At 36.0% G+C, this 21,493-nt stretch overlaps 1 protein-coding gene across 1 annotated transcript in view; it reads left to right on the top strand.

Moving 5' to 3' along the window:
- The window catches only part of LOC107690036 (tumor necrosis factor receptor superfamily member 21-like), a 25,343-nt gene extending 5,414 nt beyond the window's left edge, over positions 1-19,929 (top strand). Inside the window, exons 2-6 of the mRNA XM_016488262.1 lie at positions 2,493-3,135; positions 4,692-5,216; positions 11,915-12,180; positions 17,361-17,574; positions 18,623-19,929. Coding sequence (XP_016343748.1) covers positions 2,493-3,135; positions 4,692-5,216; positions 11,915-12,180; positions 17,361-17,574; positions 18,623-18,852 — 1,878 coding nt within the window. The 3' untranslated portion in view covers positions 18,853-19,929. The remainder of the gene's footprint in view (positions 1-2,492; positions 3,136-4,691; positions 5,217-11,914; positions 12,181-17,360; positions 17,575-18,622) is intronic.
- The last annotated feature ends 1,564 nt before the right edge of the window (positions 19,930-21,493 follow it).

Below are 21,493 nucleotides of genomic sequence, written 5' to 3'. Positions count from 1 at the left end.
GGTGAAATCTTTTTTTTTTTTTTTTGCTTTAGTAGCACACTAAGCATACAGACATTGTCCTGTCATCAGTGAAGTTGCTGTTGTCCCCCTCACTGCCCTACTTCAAACCCTTGTCTGTTAGCTCACTGCTGGCCCTCTTCGAGAGCTAAGGCCGCTGGGAAAGCACAGCTTTGTCTAATCGCTATTCATGTTCAGTCTGTCTTTCTAAAACAATCCCCATCACCTCACGAAGAGCAACACATGCATCCGAGCCCAAGCGCTCTGGTATCGTCCCGCGCTTCCCAGCGATGTCAGTATGTGTTTGCTGGCGAATATTAATGTCATGTTTGTTTTGATTCAGCCCTCCCCGTAATAGCAAGGAAATTAGTCTCCTGCGCTTTTATACTAGTCTTCTGTGCGGTCTGTTGTTGAGGAACTGTAATAAAACTCCAGGGGATTCATGATCAGCAGTTAATAGAACTTTGTGTTTCGAAACTGATGATGCAGCGAGGCCCTTGTGTGCCGTGCTTTCCAGCGTCATATTTTTTGGTGACAACTTTTGTACCGAGCCCAAGATGCCTGTCGTGGCCAAAGCCCCATTTAGGTGCTGAATTAAAATGTGGGCTAGCATCATAAAGAATATTAGGTGCAGTTAACATGCTGTGCAGTCAACTTTGCTGGATGTGCCGAAGGAAAGAGGGAGACTGTTATGATCGGAATTTGGCTTTCAATGAGGCACGTTCAAGCTGTAGTAACGTTAGAGCGGCTGTGTTTACAGGCTTCTTGTCATTAAAAGTTATTCTGAAGGTCACCGGACTGTGAGAGTGCTGTCAACACATTCCAGGGTTCCCTGTTGTTGGTCTGTAAAGTGTTTTTGCATTGGTGATTTGTTGCAGATTGTGTAAATATTATGCAGAATAGTGTTTTAGAGAGGAAATATGAGTTGCTTACGTTTCTGCTCACATAGATGGCTAAAGATTACATGCTTGTTGATCCAATGCCAGTGCATTTTGATGTCACAATCTAATGTTCTTGAGGTCATCTGCTCCATATTATGATATCAATGTGCTCTTTGGGATTTTTTCAAAATGCTCATTACCTTACAGTAATGGTTGTGGTGATATTCCGTTTTTCTCTTTTTCAATATAATCAATCAAATGTTTTAAGCCCAATAAGCAATTTTTTGGTACAGCATAAGCATACTGTTGTTTTATCAATGAATAGCCTATTTATTGGCTAAAAGTAAATACACACATTGAAACAATTGTAATAATAATAGTGTTCATTCACAGACTTTAGTTGAACTCAACAAAAACAAAGCTTCACACTCATCTTGGACAGTGCAAATCAGTGTTTTTCACTGCAGAGTGGTGAAACTTTGCAGTTTTTTAGTGGTATCTGATGAAATTGAAAAAAGGAAATTTGATTTTGTTTTTTATTCCCATATCCTTCAATAATGAATTGAAAGAAGTATTGTCCCAAAGAAAAAATATGTTAGTCCAAATAAATCAACAAAAACAAAGCTTCACACTCATCTTGGACAGTGCAAATCAGTGTTTTTCACTGCAGAGTGGTGAAACTTTGCAGTTTTTTAGTGGTATCTGATGAAATTGAAAAAAGGAAATTTGATTTTGTTTTTTATTCCCATATCCTTCAATAATGAATTGAAAGAAGAAAGAAGAAAAAATATGTTAGTCCAAATAAAACAAATGCATTTGTCCTTAAGTAAATTAAATTTTTGACAAAGCAACTTTTGAGAAAGGTGAATGGGTCTTTACAAATAGTGCAGCCAAATATAGAGTCTAATTTATTTATTTATATAGTGCCTTATTTTAATAAGACCAAGATACAATGGAGATGATGAACAATTTTAAACAGTGTTTTCTTTGTCTTATTTCAAATAAAATGGTTTGCACAATCTTCAATTTCAGTGATCACTCTTCTAAATTTTCCTAAATGCAGTGATAATGCTTAAAGTTGGCATGAAATGGAAATTAATTAAATGAATTTTCTAAATAGGTTCATTCATCATTCATGTTTCTTTTTTGTTTTTTTTTACCTTGACTTTCCTGTGAAATGACAGAATTATTTCATTTTGTCCACATAAAGCTGCCCCACCCTGCATTTTTTTTCCAATAATTCATTTTGCTCGGATGTACGTCACAACATGGAAGAAAACATCTGTCGCTACTTCCATTTCATCACAGCTTTAAATGACTAATGGCTCATTTTTTTGAATTAGTGACTCTTCCACGGGTGATTATGTCATTTGAAATGTCAAACTTGTCTTGTAGTTGTTGAAAAGACACGAGTATGCAGCCATCAAACAAATGAAAGAACTTGATTCCTTTCTAGCATCAGTGGTTTTCTTTATCATTATATTGTTGACTCTTCTTACAATACAAACTGATGACGCAGTGGTCATTCATGCTAAATAGACATTTAGTGTGTGTTTTGATTGTTTGTATTGTCATTGCATAACAGTCTTCTTGTTGTTCTTTCATTGCTGTTAGCTGCTGATCACTGCGGTCAGTGACGTCTTAACCCACACACTGACCCCCAGCCCGACCACAGAGAAGCCCTTGTCTCCTCGACACTACCATCACATCGACCCCACCACTGGTAACAAGCTGGTGTGCGACAAGTGTCCGGCGGGCACCTACGTGTCCTCCCACTGCACAGAGGCCAGTGTACGGGAATGCAGCCCCTGTCCAGACGGCACCTTCACCCGGGGTGAGAACGGTGTTCAGCAGTGCCACCGCTGTCAGAGACGCTGCCAAGCCCCATTTGTCGAGAAAACTCCCTGCACGTCCACCACCGATCGGTTGTGCATGTGTCCGCCAGGCAGCTTCTCCCAGGGTGGAAAGTGTCAGCGGTACACATTATGTCCACTGGGGTGGGGCATCCGAAAGCGAGGGAGTGAGACAGAGGATGTGCGCTGCCGGTCATGTCAGCGTGGCACCTTCTCTGATGTGGCATCAGATGTTCTGAGATGCCGATCTCACACAGTTTGCTCGTCTCTGGGCTTAACACTGCTGATCAAAGGCACAGAAGAGACAGATAGTGTGTGTGGGCCAACTCCAGCCAGTTCGGTCTATGTCCTACTTGGAGAGGCCTCCGTTTCCACGGTTTCCAGCACTGAGTCAGCATACAGAGGTGAGAGTGAAGAAGCTCAGTGTAGAGCTATTCCTTACTGAATAGAGTACACTTAGTTAACTAGACGCACTGACGGTAGATAGACAGACAGACAGACAGACAGGTAGGTAGGTAGATAGATAGATAGATAGATAGACAGACAGACAGACAGATAGATAGATAGATAGATAGATAGATAGATAGATAGATAGATAGAAATTTGTTTTCTTTCCTTGGTAGAGTTATATTCTCCTGGTGTGTTGTACAAGTGCTTTAATCCATTGGTTCTGTTGTTACTAACAGCTCCCCCTTTTCAACATGATTGCTCAACCCCTTCATCAACTTCCCTAATTTGGTGTTTAAATAAAGCAGTGGTTGAATGTGATGCTTTTGTGTATGTTCTTTAGAGGACTCTTTTTAGGCCTGTACAGATGTAGCTGTTTATGAGCAATAGCTTTTGAAAATGTCCCGCTTGTTTTTATAGCTTACTGTTTAAATAATAATAATTATAATTATATTATTATTAATAATAATAGCAATAATAATAATAATGATAATAATAAATGCATGAAAATTATTTAACGCCTTTTAATTTACACACACCGTTTAAGAGTTTTTTGCTTGGTACGATTATTTTAATGTTTTTCAAAAGAAGACTCTTGTGCTCAACAAGACTGCATAAATGTTTTTTGATTGAAAAAAATAAATAAATAAATATTGTGTTTGTGTATTGTATAAGTAATATTGTAAAATATTTGAAATAAGTTTAAAATAACGGTTTTCTATTTTAATATATTTTAAAACATAATTTAAAAAATGTAAGTTATAATTTATGACGGCAAAGCTGAATTTTCAGCATCATTACTCCAAGTCTTCAGTGTCACATGATCCTTCAGAAATCATTCTAATAGGCTGATTTGGTGCTCAAGAAACGTTTCTTATTATTATCAATGTTGAAAACAGTTGTGCTTCTTCATATTTTTGTGGAAGCTATGATACATTTTTTTTCATAATCCTTTGATGAATAGAGAGTTCAAAATCTCATTTATTTGAAATAGAAGTCCTTTGTAACAAACATTTTTATTGTCGATTTTGATTAATTTAATGCATCTTTGCTAATAAGTGTTCATTTCTTTAAAAAAAAACACACTTACTGACCCCAAAGTCTTGAACAGTAGTATATATTTAAAAATATGCAAAATTGTAAAAAAACAAACAAAAAAAAAAAACAAAGTGTTTTACCAAAGCAGTCATAGTATTGGCAATAGTATTAGTCCTCTGTCTTATCTCTTATTTTCAGAAGAAAACTATTTCTGATTCCTCAGTTTGCATTGACTTTAGTTTCTTGGGGTCAAATCTGAACAGTTAAGATGAGAAATTCATGTGAGATTATGTTGGCTGAGCAGCACATCTCCACTTTGCTATCAACACATGCCAGCTTGATGCTGGATTAAAGTTTTAGATACTCTCGCTTCTGTTTTGTTGTCTAGGTTAAGCTCATCTTTAGGACTGTGTTTAATTCTCTCTCTCTGTCTCTCTGTTTTTGTCTGCAATTATATGATCCACTCTGCACACAGCAAGCACTGCAGTTTCACCAGCTGCAGATATTCAGGATGTAGCAGGGCCGGTCCTCAGTAGCACAGATGCGGCCCTCGACGCTGATGACATTCCCACAACCACATCTTCCTCCAAGTCTAGTGATGAGGATAGCGGACTCTTAATCGCTGCAACTCAGGACTTCCCTAAATTGCAAAACAAGCTTTCCTTATCACGAGACCCCCAGCTTGCCAACCAACAGGCCATGGAAACTCTGTCTGAGGGCAAGGCTCAAGGTTTGGGCTACCGGCCCATCCGCAGGGGTGCGCCGAGGCCTAGCACGCACAAGCACTTTGACATCAATGAGCACCTGCCTTGGATGATAGTCCTGCTGCTTCTACTGGTGCTGGTAGTGATCGTGGTGTGCAGCGTAAAGCGCAGTTCGCGGGTGCTGAAGAAGGGTCCCAGACAGGATCCCAGCAGCATCATGGAGAAAGCCATCCACAAGAAGCCCAGCTCTCCAGCGCAGACCAAGGAGAGGTGGATCTACTACTCAAATGGACAGGGTGAGTTAAAAAAACAAATTTTTTATAGTTATATTTCAGTGTTTTGTGTTTGCGCACAAAACTTTTGTGATGGAAATAATATGAGATGGGAGCAAAAACTATATTTCAGTGCTTTTGCGAGCAAACTCAAAGTTTCTTGAGGGAACGCAACAGTTTTGCAAGAGAACGCAAATGTTTTGCAAGAGAGCGCTCAGGGGAACACAATACTTTGGCAAGAGAACATAGCACTAAAATATAATTTTTCCTTCCATCTCAAATTTTTTTTCCATCACAATGTCCTCTTAGGGGCTCCATGACAAATTAGATTGATAAGTCTGATTTCTATTTTTTTATTTTTTTTATTTTATTTGGTAATTTCTGATTTTTTATCATTTGTTGCCATTTTTGGCAAAATGTGTGTCAAAATAATGATTAAAATGACCATTCCAAACAATTAAAAAAATCAACTTAAACTCCAATTTAAAAAAAATTATAATGCCAAATTATGTTAATTCAGTCTATGTGTGAAGAAGTAAAAAGAGATAAAAATTTTGACATTTATATCATTCTTATAAATGCTAATGTAAATTCAACTTTACACTAAAGTTATTCAACCAAATAACTTGATTAAAGGTGAAGTGTATATTTTTTCTATGTTAAAATACTTTCTCTTATCCCAGCTTATCTGTAAGTAAATCATTCGTAGGTTGATTTTCCCAGAAAATTGTAAACACTGGTGGTTTCAAAACATGACTCTGTTTGTTTGAGAATCCTGACGAGCCCAGCTTTGCAACGATTCAACCAATGATGCGATTATGAGGCATGACTACCTGTTTGGCTGACCAATGGCAGGCAGGCGGAGTGTCCTCAAATAGGGAAACTTGTGCAGACTTTACACGCTTCACCTAGAACTAGATTAACGAATGCCATTTATGGATTTATGAAAAAGTGTTAATGACTATATGCTCTGGTGGATGCCAGACACTCACACCCAGCACTTTGCAATCTGAAAAGTGGCATAGTGAAATTCCAATGCACTAGAGCATCTGTGGATCTGTCATCACACCAGTGTGTATCGTATTGAGAACTTCAACAGTTCAACATCAAGATCACCTCTCTCGTTTCCTGTCAGTCACACGATCATACAGAACCTGATCTCCTTCTGTTTCTCATTCTGCACCTTGCAGCCTTTGGTTTACGTCTCTGGAGTTTCTCTTTCTCTTTTATTAATTATTTCACACTCTCTGCCCTATAACCTTTTTGTTACTATGCATAAGAGACTGCTTGGTTAATCAGGACTGTGGCGATGGGCACCGGCTTATGTTAGCCTCAGATATCCGCCTGTGTGTGTCTGACTGTACTTGAGCAGTTGGAACCAGATTATTCCAGTTCTTTGTGGTTTGAGAGCTAGAGGAGTTTATCAGCAGACATGGCCTGGAGAGACTTGCTTATGTGTCATGAGAGGTGTCTGAATTCAGGGTGCCGCTGTATATTGTGCTGGAACCTCACACTTGAGCAAACACCTAACCATAAGTATTGGGTATGTAATTCATTCCACACTGTTTGTGCTACAGGTGTGACTGGTATTTTAAATTGTGTGGTTTGTTGAGGAGAGGTACAAGCATTCAGATTTACAATTTATGATAAAATGAATAATAAAATGAGTGAAAATATGTCTTACACTCACAAATGGAAATGTAATATAATAGAGACTTTCGGCTGGGCTATTTTGACTTTAGGCTATTAAGAAACCACCTAGCAACCACCCAAAAAGGTGTGGACACATTAACAAAATGTCATGTGCAAAAATTGTCTGTTGTCAATAGGGCTGTCAAAAAATAAATTTGAATTTCGAATATTCGTCGAATTAAAAAAATAAATAAAACATCGTCGTCGCATTTCGTGCGCCACTGATAAGGCTGCCTGACGGCTGAGGCAGACCTAAAATTTGAATGCAACGTTTTGCACTGACGGCTGACGCAGACCTAAAATTCGAATGCAACATTTTGCATTCGAATTTTAGGTCTGCGTCATCCATCAGGCAGCCTTATCAGTGGCGCACGAAATGCGACGACGATGTGAGTGTCATTGCATTTTAATGCGTTTGTTAGCTTATCCAGTTGAACCCACTAGATGCGGCGCTGCTACGTTGTTCATTCAATATATTGCGGAAAACAAGAGCATCAGTGTGGAGAAGATGTTGTTTACGTCAAAACTGAAACCAAGCCGTTCACACAGAACGCATATTTATCACATTTTCTAGAGGGACATCTATCAGCGTTGCACTCGCGTCTTGCAGAGAGCGGCATTTTTAGAAAGCCATGTAAAATTAAATGTAAGTTCAACTTTTAAAAAACGTGTCTCAAGACTTTATGGTGGTTTTTCCCCATCCCACTGTATCTCATGCTTTTAAATGAAGAAAGTAGCCTACTCTTTGTGATTGGTTTTCGGTCCTTTGTATTAAACTATACACACATGCATGGTGCTGTTTTTTCCTAATTGTTTAAGCAACTTTATTAATTATATATGGTTTATAAATATTATTTTAAACATTATTAAGCTTTTTTTTCCCCCTAACTGAAATTATGCCTTTTATATTCTAATATAATTCAAATTTTGATAATATTTAAGTAAAAATTTCGAATTTAGTTTTTCAGTCATTTTGACATTAGTGTAATGAAGTAGGAATTACAGTTCACACAGAAGTCACTTTCAAACCAAACAGCTTTCTGTTAGTCAACGCAGACAATTTTCATGACCAGCTGAACCCGATACGAAATCTGTGTGGGAAAACCTTTTGTCCTCATGAAAAGTTCCCAATCCATTGGATTCCTATTGAAATTAATGGATTACACCCACAAAACAATAAATTTGACCGCACCTTAACACCCTAGCAACCAAAAATATACCCCAAACAAAGGTACTAGATTTGAATTGAAATTATGAAAATATTACTTTTTTAATGTAATTTTTTACAGCTTTCTGGACTCCAAACAGTTGCTATTAATTAGACATTGCTATTATTTATTATTAATATTTATATGAGTAAAATACAACACTACTTTCTTTTCAACAGAGTAGATTTATGATATTTTATTGTTAATTGCCCTTGAAAATAGTGGAATATCAAGGAAAGGGAGAATCAATGACCTGCTCATGATAATAAAATGTAAAAAAAAATAAAAATAAAAAAAGTTAAACACTTCCAACAGGTACACAATCCACTTGAGCAATTTTTTTCACTGTGGTGTTTTTCTCCCTTGCACTCCTAAACATGAACAGTTTCATTGTTTATTGACTTTGGCAAGAAAATAATTTATTATATGCAGAACGTTTGTGTTAAACTGAGATAGTAGAGCCTCCTCGATTCATGTTAGAAAGCATAGGTAACCTTTACACAGCCGGTTGCCACCGCGAACACAACACAAAACATTTCCCTAATGCATTCAGGGTGTGTAATTGAAGTGCATGTGTGTCCGTTTACTACATTAGTAAAATAATGGCCATAAAGGGCCGCATGGGAAACATATGTAAAGATGAAGGAGTGATCGTACAAATAATGAATTCTTTCATTGGAGGTATAACAAAGCACGCATAGCGGAGATCAAAGACGTAGAACCACCCGCATGTACGCCTCATATAACAACCTCTGCAATAGGTGTTATCTATAAAAGCCCACTGCCCAGAATCAGGGTGGGCTGGGGCTTTTATAAGAGACGATTAGGAACTTCATGGGTGAGCTCTACTCTGCCAGCATTTTGTTTAGGAGTCTGAGAAATTTGGGGGAAGCTTGTAGGATCCCCTTGCTAGTGAGCCTCCCCTGGTCTTCATCAGGCGAACGGTCTCATTGTTTTAATGGGGAAGTTGTAATTACTGCGGCTGGTACAGTGTATGAGGTGTCAGGGATTTATGGGATGACTGCGTTGCCATGAAACATTCCGGCAAAGCCACCACGGCGACTCACTAAAAGGGGGAAGTCCTGACTCCCTTTGAGGATTCCTTTGTTTTGCAGCCAACCTAGACCTGTTGCAGCTGGTTTGCCACCTCATTTGAATTCTCATATGAAGACGTTAAAGCTTTGTTCTATTGTAAACGGCTGTGGTTGATAAGCTGTTGTCTTCGTACATGCAAATGAGCCATAAGGTGTTTCTCCACTTTTACATAACGCCTTTTGTATGTACGCTATGAACAGCTGCTATTAAGATGCATATGGTGGTCCGATCACAAGTGGTCAGCCACTTACATCTAGTATGTGTCACGAAAATGTCTCATGTGACAATGAAATACTGACAGTGAAACTTTTTTGACTTAGAAATTGCTAGTAAATTTCACAAAAAAGGGCAAGTAACATTAAATTAAATGTCATTTTATGTCAAGTAGAAAACTGAATAATAAAATAAAAATGATTTGTTACAATGTAGTTTTTGAACATTTCCAGCACATTTTAACAATAACATGATTTAATTGATAACTGTGATAATTTTGATATAAAATTTTCAGACTGTTTCATCCACGTATTTAAATACATTTTAATATAAAAGATATATTATGTATTGAATAATATTTGGGGTTGTTACTCTTATGCTCATCAAGGCTGCATTGATTTGATAAAAAATACAGTAAAAACTGTAATATTATGAATGAACTGTTTAATATATATTAAAATGTAATTTAGTCCTGTGATGGAATAACGTTTTAATATGCTGATTTGGTAACATTTCTTATTATTATCAATGTTTAAAACTGTAGTACTGCTTAATATTTTTTGTGGAAACACTTAACAGCACTTAATTGAAATATATTAATAATACATTTCCTCTCTCTCTCTCTTTCTATATATATATCTTATGTATGTCTTATATGTACCTTTATGTATCAAGAGGCATTTATTTATCATTTGCATAGTTAAGATGTGGGATTTGACTAGACGTTCGAAGCACTTCATATAATATATAATATAATATAATATATTATATGCAATATAAATAGATTTACTTTATACACCTAATTGGACAAATATTCAAATATATTATATCATATTAAATATTAAATAACAACAAAAATTCAAGTCACATTAGTTTAAGAGTTTAAGAATAACATTGTACTTGCTGAGTGAAGCACATACAAGCCTGGAAACATTTGTAAGCAAGCATGCTGTACATTCAGATAGTAGAGGCACATGTTTTCCCAGCATTTCATAAAAGTTGCCTTCGGGACTAGGGCAACCAAGTCCATCACGCAGTACAGTCATAGACAAGGGAAAGCATCATGCAACCTATCGACTTTGGCCTAGATCACTCAGACAGAGCCTGTCCTCCTTTAACACGCTGTCATGCCGTATAGCGACCTCTGGAAACAACAGGCGACAGGATGGGCAGCCCGCAGGCCTTGGCATTTTTAGATCCGCAGAACAGACTGTGGCACGCTATCCTCCAGAGAGCTCCAGTGAATTTGCTACAGATGGATCCCAAACAAGACAGATCTGGCTTACAGATAGATGCTTTAATACCTTCCAGCAGCAGTTGTCCCCTACAACCATCCTGTTATGCTGAACTCAGTCACGTTTATCTCATGTAGAGACTAATTCAACATGGATTTCATTGATCTGTGTTGTTTCACATTGGGTTCTCTTGTACTTTGACAATAGTCTCTTAGAAAACAAGCTTCAGAATTCAGAATTTCAGAGTTTTCAGAAACTGTCTGTAATATATTGCAGTGTTACTATTTTACATTTTGAATACTTTAAAAAAAAAATTAAGTTGTTGTTGCATTTTACAGTTTTTCTGTTTACAACTAATATAATTTAATTGCTTTTGGGCATTTTATTCTTTTTAATTGTTTTTTTTTTTTTTTTTTTACATATTACGAATGATCTCATTCTTGACTAGCCTATAGCACAAATGGTGTGAGATGAGTAACACATGCTTAAGTTTAATACTTCGGGGTACATTTAGATCCCTCACGCTATGTATGATCAATAGCAAACACTAATAAGTATCAAGTGGAAATATGCCACATATATGGGTATAGTGTGAGTTAAATATGAGTTACATTGCACTCATGTTTCCCTGGGTTTGCTTCAGGGGTTCACTCTTAGAAGGATTCCCTAGGAAGCATCTGTCACTCTATACCAAAGTATATAAACACTGCAATCAATCTAGGTCGTTCATATGACCTTATCCATGGGGCAGCATGGTGTACTGTAACCCTAGAGTTCTGCTCTTCTGCACTGTATGATTCCATTCGCTTACTGTGTCTACACTATATTACGCCAACAGCACATCATGCTAACTGCATTACATTTTCAAGAGACATGTATGGTTTTAGATACAGCAGACACAAAAGGCAATGCATACACTAGCGTTCAAAAGTTTGGGGTTGGTAAGATTTTTATAAATAATTTTGGAAAAAAATTATTTGATCAAAAATACAGTAAAAATTGTAATGTTTTGAAATATTATTACAATTTAATATTAATTTTCAGAAGTCATTACTCCAGTCTTCAGTGCAATGCATCCTTGCTGAATAAAAGTATTAATAAAAAAATTTAAAAACACACACATACTGCCTCTATACTTCAACATATGACTTGCTGCACTGTAATATATCAGTACAGGTTGTCAAAGGTAATTCCTTGGGAGTGTTGTACTGTACTTGTTGAGGTTCAAACTACAGTTTACAGAAGAAAAACATGATTGAGCTTTCCTCTCATTTTCTAGGTGTTGACATCCTGAAGCTTGTGGCAGCACAGATTGGCAGTCAGTGGATTGACATGTATAAGTCTCTGGCCAGTGCCAGCGAGCGAGAGGTGGCCGCCTTTTCCAAGGGCTACTCAGCTGATCATGAGAGGGCATACGCTGCTCTGCAGCACTGGACCATACGCGACAGCGATGCCAACCTGGCAAAGCTGATTAATGCCCTTCACCGCCAACGCCGCATTGACGTGGTGGACAAGATACGTAGTGTCATGGAAGACAATCCTCAGGTGAGCGACTAGGTTTTAGGTTGATGAATGATGTTTTGCAAAAATAAATGTTTTCAGTTACAGCTGTCATTTTCAGCTGGTCATGTGTCTGGAACATGGTGGCATCCATTAGGCCAGGGATCCTGGCAATGCAAAAAAAATTTCAAATAAATAAATAATACAAAATATATTCATCTAAATAAACAAATACATTTAGTTAAAATAAAAAATAAAAATAATTCAAATAAAACCAAATGGATTAAAATGAATAATAAATTATTATATTTAATTAAAAGAAATAATAAATAACTAAATAAACAAAATTGTATTAGATTGACTGTATTTACTGTACATTTACTGTATTTAATACAAAAATTTATTAAATTAACATTTAAATAAATAAATAAATTGATCAAATACATTTTTATTTTTCTACTTATTTGTTAAATAAATAATCAGTAAATAAACTAAATAAGCAAAATAATTAAATTGATAAGTAAATGAATACATTTTGATTTAAATAAATAAGGCATCAAACAGCACAGTACTACTGTACATTTTATGTAGAACTAAATATTTAGCAAATATTTTCCACATATTTATCTTATTCATTTTATCACAGTGTTAATTGGGTCTTGGGTCTTTAATAATATATGACTGCCTTTTAAATTTTAGGATGGGAATACATTTTAGGACATGAGGGTAATCATATTTTGGGGTTTGTGTGTTTTTTTAAATAAAAAAAAAAAAAATGTTTTTATTAATAAAATAATAAAAATATGATTTGGTTTACACTATACTGTATAGTCTAAGTGTTTGTATTGTTGTATATTAGCAAACATCAAACCTGTTCTGTCATGGTTAAGCCACAAGCTACTGTATTAGTCAAGCCACAATAATGGATCAAGTAGTCATGTTAGTGTATATAGTCTTACACAACACACACACCCCAGGTCTAATAACGCTCTGTTTGGATAATGCGTGTGCAGAAGCGTAAACAAACCACATGAGTGCATCGTGACTCCTGGCTGCATCCCATTGAGCTGCATTACTAATGACAAAAGCCTGACAGGCTGCCGGAGATGGAGCATCAGTCATCAACTTTCATTTTAGAGTTTCAAGCCTTTCCTGTGTGCAGATTTTATAAAGACCACGTTATTTACTCTGTCCTTGTCTCAAGGTCATGGTAGATGGTGAAGTTAAGGCTTTTGGACTAATTTCGATGCCACTGATATGACCAAGATAAAGTGAGATAAAACTTATTTATATGTCTGCCTGTCAACGCCATCTCATAATCACATAATTGCCAGTGCGGATGTTGACTTACACTGAACGTACGTCTGTGAAGGTAGAGCAAAGTCATCTCTCTGCAGAGCATATCCTGTTCACCTGTTCTTTTCATACGTTCTCATGTTTTGTTTATAAATCTGTATGTTTAAATGAGTAGTTCACCTATAAATGAACATTAAAAAAGATTTTTTAAAACCATTGAATATTCTAAAAATATATATAATTACAGGAAATGTAAGTTATCAATAACAACTAACCAACGTTGCCAGTGAAATGTAGTTTAAATTATGCAAAAATTGCAGCCTTATTATTTGGAAACCTGCTATACATTTTTTTTTGTATAGTATTTTATTTGTAAAAAAAATTTTTTTATTGTATTTTATTTAAAAAAATAATAATTTTTACGGTTTACGAGTATTGTTAAACCGTAAAATATTTGTTAAAAAATATTGTTAAACTATATAAAATATTTTTATTTTATTAAACCGTCTAATTCATTTGATGTTTATTGCTTGAAAACAACAGCAAAAAGGAAGGATTTTAGTCACTGACAATCTTGATGCTTGACAGTACCTGGTCACCATTAACTTTCATTGTATGGAAAAAGAAACATGACCATTTTCTCTGATTCATTTTGTGAAATATTCGTTTTTTTTTATCAACAATCAGTTTATCAACAACTACTAACCAGCAATTGGTCCCAAAATGTCTACCTTATTATTTGGAACCTTGCAATCTATTAATTTAATTTAATTTAATTTAATTAAAAAAAAAATGTTTTGTTTTGTGCACACACATCTCCTGGATTCATGTTATTAGTTTCTTTTATTGCCTATAAATAGAAAGACATGCACTTTCATGAATTACAAAGGATACAAAGTCATACCACTTAGACTCAGCATGCAAGTAAACCTCAGATAAGGGCCCTCAGAGGATAAACACACGCAGTGCTCCACTTGTTATGGACGCCGGCCAAGCAACCCCAGAACGTTTAGACGCCATCTGAAAGCTGCCACCAGCACTGTCCTCTGCTACTATTTATATACCGCATTTTGACAGGTTTTCCAAACCATAAAGAAGAAACAAGGAACTTTTCTTTCTCTTGAAATTATGTATTTTTTTATGCATAATGTTGAAAGTTCCCTTAGCAAGCTGTCTATAGTCAGATGTGGACCATGCGCTGTGTGCTGTAGGTGGTCTTGTTGAGTCTGGAGCAGTGTTAGCTGCGGCTAATAAGATCAGTGTGGGAGTGACACACTTTCCACATCTGTGGCTTGTGTCCTGGTGGGTGACGGCACAGTGTTCCTGCCGGCTCCCATGTTGTGCTTTCAGACTTTTGCCAACAGCTTGTCTGCTGAATGTGGATAGAGAAGATATTTGGGTATACGCCCATCCTTCTTCCTGTGACATGCATGAACAGTAGACTCTGTGGTTAGAATAATGCATTTGTTAGTTTCATTGACACTGGACCCTAGATAGGGAAGCCTCTATCTAGCCTCTTTGTATTAGTCAGTTTTAATACAAATGATATGGGCTCTGGCTATGTGTACATATATTCTACCATTCAAAGGTTTGGGGTTTTTGAAAGAAATTAATACTATTATTCAGCAAGGATGCATTAAATTGATCAAAAGTGACAGTAAAGACTTAGCATTTATTTCCAAAATAATTTTTTGTAATAATGTGTGCATTTAAACTTTCTATTCATCAAAGAATCTGTTCTGTTCATCAAAAAAAAAAAAGTTTCAATTGTAATAATATTTCACAATATTACTGTTTTTACTGTATTTTTGATCAAATAAATGCAACCTTGGTGAGCATAAAATACTTGTTTATGCAAAAATATAAAAAAATCTTCTGACTCCAATCTTTTTGAATGGTAGTTTATATTTTATAGTACAGTTTAGTGTTGGCAATGTGTATATATATCAATGTACCCGAAATTAGGTAAACCTTTATTTTACACAAGATGTGTATAAATATATGTAATTAGTTTTATAAAAATTAGGCACATTTAAATATATATGTATATATATATATATATATATATATATAATGGCACACTGCCAAAATTATATTTATATATATATATATATATATATATATATATAATGGCACACTGCCAAAATTCTTCCCTTTTTGTTCTTTTTTGGGGGCAAAAATCTTTTGCATTTGGATATAGATAAACAATTTGCCAGCAATGCTCACCATGCATCTGTAATTGGTGCACTCATTCTGGCTTCCCTTGTAAAAAGTGGCTATTTTTGTATCTTGCATGTGCTGCGGCACACTTACTTCCTTCCTTTCAGCACTAATGCATGGACAGGGTGGAGTGGCCTTATCTGTTAAGATTTCTAAAGTCAAAAGTAAATTCATAAACACATTAATCACATCATTGCATAAATTTACTGTATTGAATTTGGACAGTTAACTAACTGTTCAATTAAAATACCAGATTTTCTGGAACTGTTTGATGTACTTTTGCAAATAGCACAAACAATGTAAGGACAGAGAAATGTCTGTGGTCTGTAATGCGCCATTATACTCCTATATTAACTCACTCGACCTCTTGTGTTGCCATTTTATTGGTGGTGTCTTTGAGTTCAGAGCTGTTTTTCTCTGTGTGGGGTGACTAATGAATGACTAAATGTGATCTCTCGCCATGCCACTCAGAGTAATGGCCTGCTTTTCTATGTGGCATTGATTATTCACTGCTGATTCCAAGGGAAACTTTCCCGGAAATGGAGTGGTTTCCGTCCTTCCTATAATTTGGATGTTCCACTTCTGAAGTTCGAATACCTGCCCAGGCTATTATAGGCTTCCTTGAATAGCTTATGTCAGGATTTCCCAATCTGGGAGTCACCAGAGCTTTCTTAGGGATCGCCAAGTCTATTTGATATTGATTTTAGCTACACTACAATCAAATAACTTTCAGATAACCCTCTTGTAAATGAAAAATTCTTCTTCTGTTGTTTTATGAAACTGAAAGATTGTTGTTGTAATGTTATGCTGTTACTTATTATATATTATATTATATTTATATCTTTTTTTTTTTTAGCATGAATACAGTCTTGATGCTGATATGAAAATAAAAATAAATAAATAATTTATACATTATATTATTAGATTTTTTAAATTGATTAGATTTTTTTATTTTTTATTTTTTGTCAAATATTAAACTGAAAGATTGTTGGTGTAATGTTATTGTAATGATGGGAATTTATTTTGAATTTATATATAAAATTGGATCGATAGAATAAAGAGAATGGGCTAAAATTGGGCCTGCATATGGATTATACTGGGCATGTTTTGTGGATAAGGTCACTTAAAATGCATAGCTTGCTAAAATGGTGCCCATATTTGCCTTTAGTATGCAATACAGACTAAAGAACAGTACCAGACTGTGGTAATAAAATCTGGACTGTAACAACTTCCTGTGAATGCACCATTAATGTTCCAACACTCTGGCATAACAAGTATGCTTTGCGCATAGACAGGGGGTTTTGTGACCGTAACACAGGCCATGGGCCCTGTGGGCAGTGAATTTCTGACTGTACTGGATCTTTTTCATCTGTCCTCCCCTGACGCAAAGGGCAACAGGGAAATGACTCATGTGGGTGGTCCAGGGCTACGAAGGCTGAACCCTTTGTGCTGATCCGGACCATGAGCACATAGAGATACACTTGTAGTGCCCACACATTAATACAGTCATCGCTGTCTATCAGCAAAGACCCTCATTCTTTCAAACCCATTACTCACATAATAGTTGTTCCAAGAAAACTTTGTTTGTCCTGACAGGATACACTTGTGGGTTCAGAACGGCATGAAAAAGAATCTCAAAAGCAATGTGTGCCAGAATGATGTTCTCATCACTGTCATTAACATATACTGTGACACCTCTTTTGCCGCAGGTTGACCTGAACAAGCTACTGACGGCTGTGAATGTAAGCCATTGTCTGAGCCCCAGCCATAAGCCTTTCGAGTCGCCCAGTGTGGTGGTGGAGCAGTCCCCCATGGAGCGCACCAAAGGATTCTTCACCGACGAATCAGAGCCACTGCTGCGCTGTGACTCCACTTCCAGCAAGGACTCTGCCCTCAGCCGGACAGGCTCTTTCATAACCAAAGGTAAGCACACATGGATAAACAGAAAGAGAAACGCACCGATAACAAAGTTAGTAGTAATAAACCTATAATTCTATATAAAAATACAATATTTATTATTATATTTTAAATGTGTTTGTAATAATATAGCACTTTAAATGAAAATATCATACAATTTAAATATAATGTAATTTCTCATTCTGAATTGAATTCTGAAATTAAAGAATACATTTTGAACCATTTGAAATATGCAAACAATTTAAATCATAAGAAATGTAACCCTTTTCATTCATATTTAGTAATATTTTATTCTCTTCTCATTTAACAATTTAAATTAATGAACGTGTAATTAAATTAAAATTGAATCGTCTTTTGCATCTTTCGTGTGTGGTGAAAGGTATTGTAGTAATAGCTTACAATATATCACCCACTTGTGGATGCTCTATGCTCCTGCATTGTGTTCAATCATTTCAAAAATTCAATTTAAATCGCCCTATTAAATGCAATTGAGCAATTTTAATTCATATTAGTAAAATCTTTAAATAACAATACATAACAATAAACATGCATATATGCACACGTGTGTGTGTGTGTGTATAATATGTGTGTGTGTGGATATTTAAATATTTTTCAATTTTTATTTTGAAATATTTAGTTTTATTTTATTCCGTTCTCAGAATTAAAATTTTGAAATAACATAACAATAAACATGCGAGTATGTGTGTGTTTGTGTGGATAGATTGATAAATGTTTTATTTTAAAATATTTTTAATATTTATTATTTGTTTTTTTAATTTTTAGTATGAAATAAATTAAATTAGTGTTTACACTTTTAATATGGTAAAAGCAAATATATTGCCCCCTTGTGGATGCTTTATGTTCAACCATTTATAATATACAATATTACTTTTTCTTCTTGAGCTGATTTTTCATCACACCATCTCCTATTAAATATGACATTTTTCTTTTAAATTTGCACTTTTCTTTTAGTATTTAATCAAAGAATATCATGAATAATAATTCCTTAAGAATTTATCTTATTAATGGTGACGCTCAATCTTCTCTCCCACAGAGAAAAAGGACACAGTGCTGCGGCAGGTGCGTCTGGACCCCTGTGAACTGCAGCCCATCTTCGACGATATGTTGCACATTCTCAACCCTGAGGAGCTCCATGTTATCGAGGAGATCCCGATGGCAGAGGACAAGCTGGACCGCTTGTTCGAGATTGCAGGAGTGAAAAGTCAAGAAGCAAGCCAGACGCTGCTTGACTCGGTCTACTGCCACTTGCCCGACCTTCTTTAGACCTTTACAACATCTCACTATTGTCAGGTACAGAAACAAAGTGACGGACACACAAATGTCTGCTCACTTTGTTCCATTGTGTCGTGACATGCACGTAATTTTAAAACCTCTGGAATGCTCAGACGGGAGCTTATCTGCACATAAAAAAGCAGCTAATTTCACTAGAATTCACAGTGTGGAAGAAGCGTTCTCATGTTTGTGAGCTCTTGACTGGATGTCAGTGCTATAACCTCTCTAACATACAGCATATTCTTGCACACACCTCAGCATGATGTCTAACTCAAAGCTATATGATGTAACTTATGAACTGGTTTGTAAATTGTTAATTCAAGCATTTAGGCCTCTGATGTTATGTTAAAATGTATTTTTTTTTTTTTATTACTACTTACAAATTAACATCCTAATCAGCAAGATATTTTCGTTCCTTTTGTTTGTCTTTTTTATGTTCTGAAGTATTACCACTGTAGCTTGTTTAGATAATAATTTTGTGTTTTATGTGATTTCAAGGGCACTGAAAACTATTCTAACTGGTTCTGATGCAAATCATGACTGTGGATTATGTGCACTCACTACACAACTTTCAAACTCCATTCCCATGTGCTATTCCAATAAAAGAGGACAAAAAACAAGTATGATCGCTAAGTAATTTCACACGGGCTAGAGTACCACCAAAAAATCTATTTCACAACATTTAAATGTAGCATTTCAGTGTTGATATTGCAGCTGATGATATGTGGTACAGAGAGAATGTCTCTGTTAAACTCTGTTAAATCAAGTCACTCTGGTGCTAGATGTGAAACTATGGGATAGTGGTCGATTTTATTCCAATAACAGGGTGTTTATGGTCATTTGACCGCTGAACTTTAAAAAAAATAAATAAATAAATGTGGGTCAAGATGAAATAGCAGCTTGTATTGACTCTCCTGGATCTTAGGAAGAGTGTCAGATGAGCTGTTTGGAAACAAACAAGGACAGAATCATGGAGCGGAAAGCTAATATGTATTCTAATGGCTGTTTTAAAGTGTAACATGTAACCAAGACATTTATTATTATTGATAATTATCATGTAACCTGGGAAATCAAGATTAAAATTTTTTGTCATAACTTGCGGTTGTTTTCATGTGGTGTTCTTATGAATAGTTCATTGCTAGTCTTCACTTTTGCTTTGTCCTTGTGACATAAAAATGCTTGAAATTCAAGTTTGTGGAGACATGCACATTTTAATGAACATGCTCACCCTCAGTGTCAATAATTTTATCTATCAATCTCAGGTAAGCCTATCAGATGTATGATAACTATCTGACATTGAAACTCTTGTTGCTGATATGAAACACATAACAGTGTTCTTCCTCATTCTTATTATACTTTGATATGAAAAGGCATTTAGCATATTTTCCACCTGTTTTTTAATGATGGTTAAGCTATTATTACTTATACTTATGTACATCGGTTGTAAACTCCATAGATATATATAGGTAGACGTCACATTTGACCGCTTCAGACACGTTGACGCGTCCGCCATCTTGGAGCGGTCAATGTGTTATCATTCACAATAAAAGTCAATGAGTTTCGAGATGTTGCAACATTGCATCTGGTTGTGAAGAAACTGGATAAAATTTCATGGGTAAGAAGGTGTTAATATGTGTTTTTAATATGCATTATCTCAATATTACAGGTTTTTAAACTATAATGCCTTTTAAATGTCATGCTAGCTAATGGTTTTTGTCTTGTTGTATTGTGTTAGTTTAGCAAAGCCATCTGTGTATAATTAGTCGCAGACACAGGCAACTTGCTCTAGAGTGTTCACGGACCGGCTTTGAACATTCCAAAATGGTGGATGGCTTACGTATATAGCAGCTCATAGAAACAGCCGCTAATAGGGAATCTACCTATACGTACACTCTTTATTGTGGTGCATTATGGGATTGAATGAGTGCACTATAGATTTGGACACCACTACAAATGGCTGACCCTTCAAACAATATCCTATTTAAGCATATGGGGGCCGTTTCGGTCACAGCCCTGCAGAGTTTAGTTCCAACACTGCTCCAACACACATTAACACACAATAAGTGTGAAGGACTTGATTAGCTGAATCAAGTGTGTTTAATTGGGTTGAAGCTAAACTCTGTAGAGCTGTGGTGCTCTAGGAACTGAGTTTTGCACCCCTGGTCTACAGCCACTAGCCTGTCCTTTTTGACCTCTATAAATTTGCTACTATCAGCTGACAGACACAAAAATGAGCACTCACTCCATTCCACTGTATCATTCGGTGACATGTAGGCCTACGTCCTTTTGGAACCTCTGGAATGCTCAGACAGGAGTTTATCTGCACATCAAAAGCTGCTCCTTGCACTAGAATTCACATTCGTGTGAATGTAGTGTTCTCTTTTCATTGAAACTTGGTCTTCAATACATCTATTTTCTGTTTCTATGTTGTGTTTCACTTCTTTTATGTATTTATTCATGTCCAATGTCAATTATCATTTATTAATGTATTTAGCTAATAATGGTTCCTGGTGAGCCACTGTCCTGCAGAGTTTAGCTCCAACCCTCGGCTCGCATGCGTCACCCCAAGCAACCGTCTCGTGCGGCGCCTCGGCAACCGCAGAAATGGGATAGCGGGGGTTGGACGCGAGGC

Source organism: Sinocyclocheilus anshuiensis, unplaced genomic scaffold (genome assembly GCF_001515605.1).
Source record: "Sinocyclocheilus anshuiensis isolate Anshui unplaced genomic scaffold, SAMN03320099.WGS_v1.1 scaffold1733, whole genome shotgun sequence".
NCBI lineage: Eukaryota > Metazoa > Chordata > Actinopteri > Cypriniformes > Cyprinidae > Sinocyclocheilus > Sinocyclocheilus anshuiensis.
Note: the sequence above shows the minus strand (reverse complement) of the source record. Positions and strands in the feature narration are given on the sequence as shown.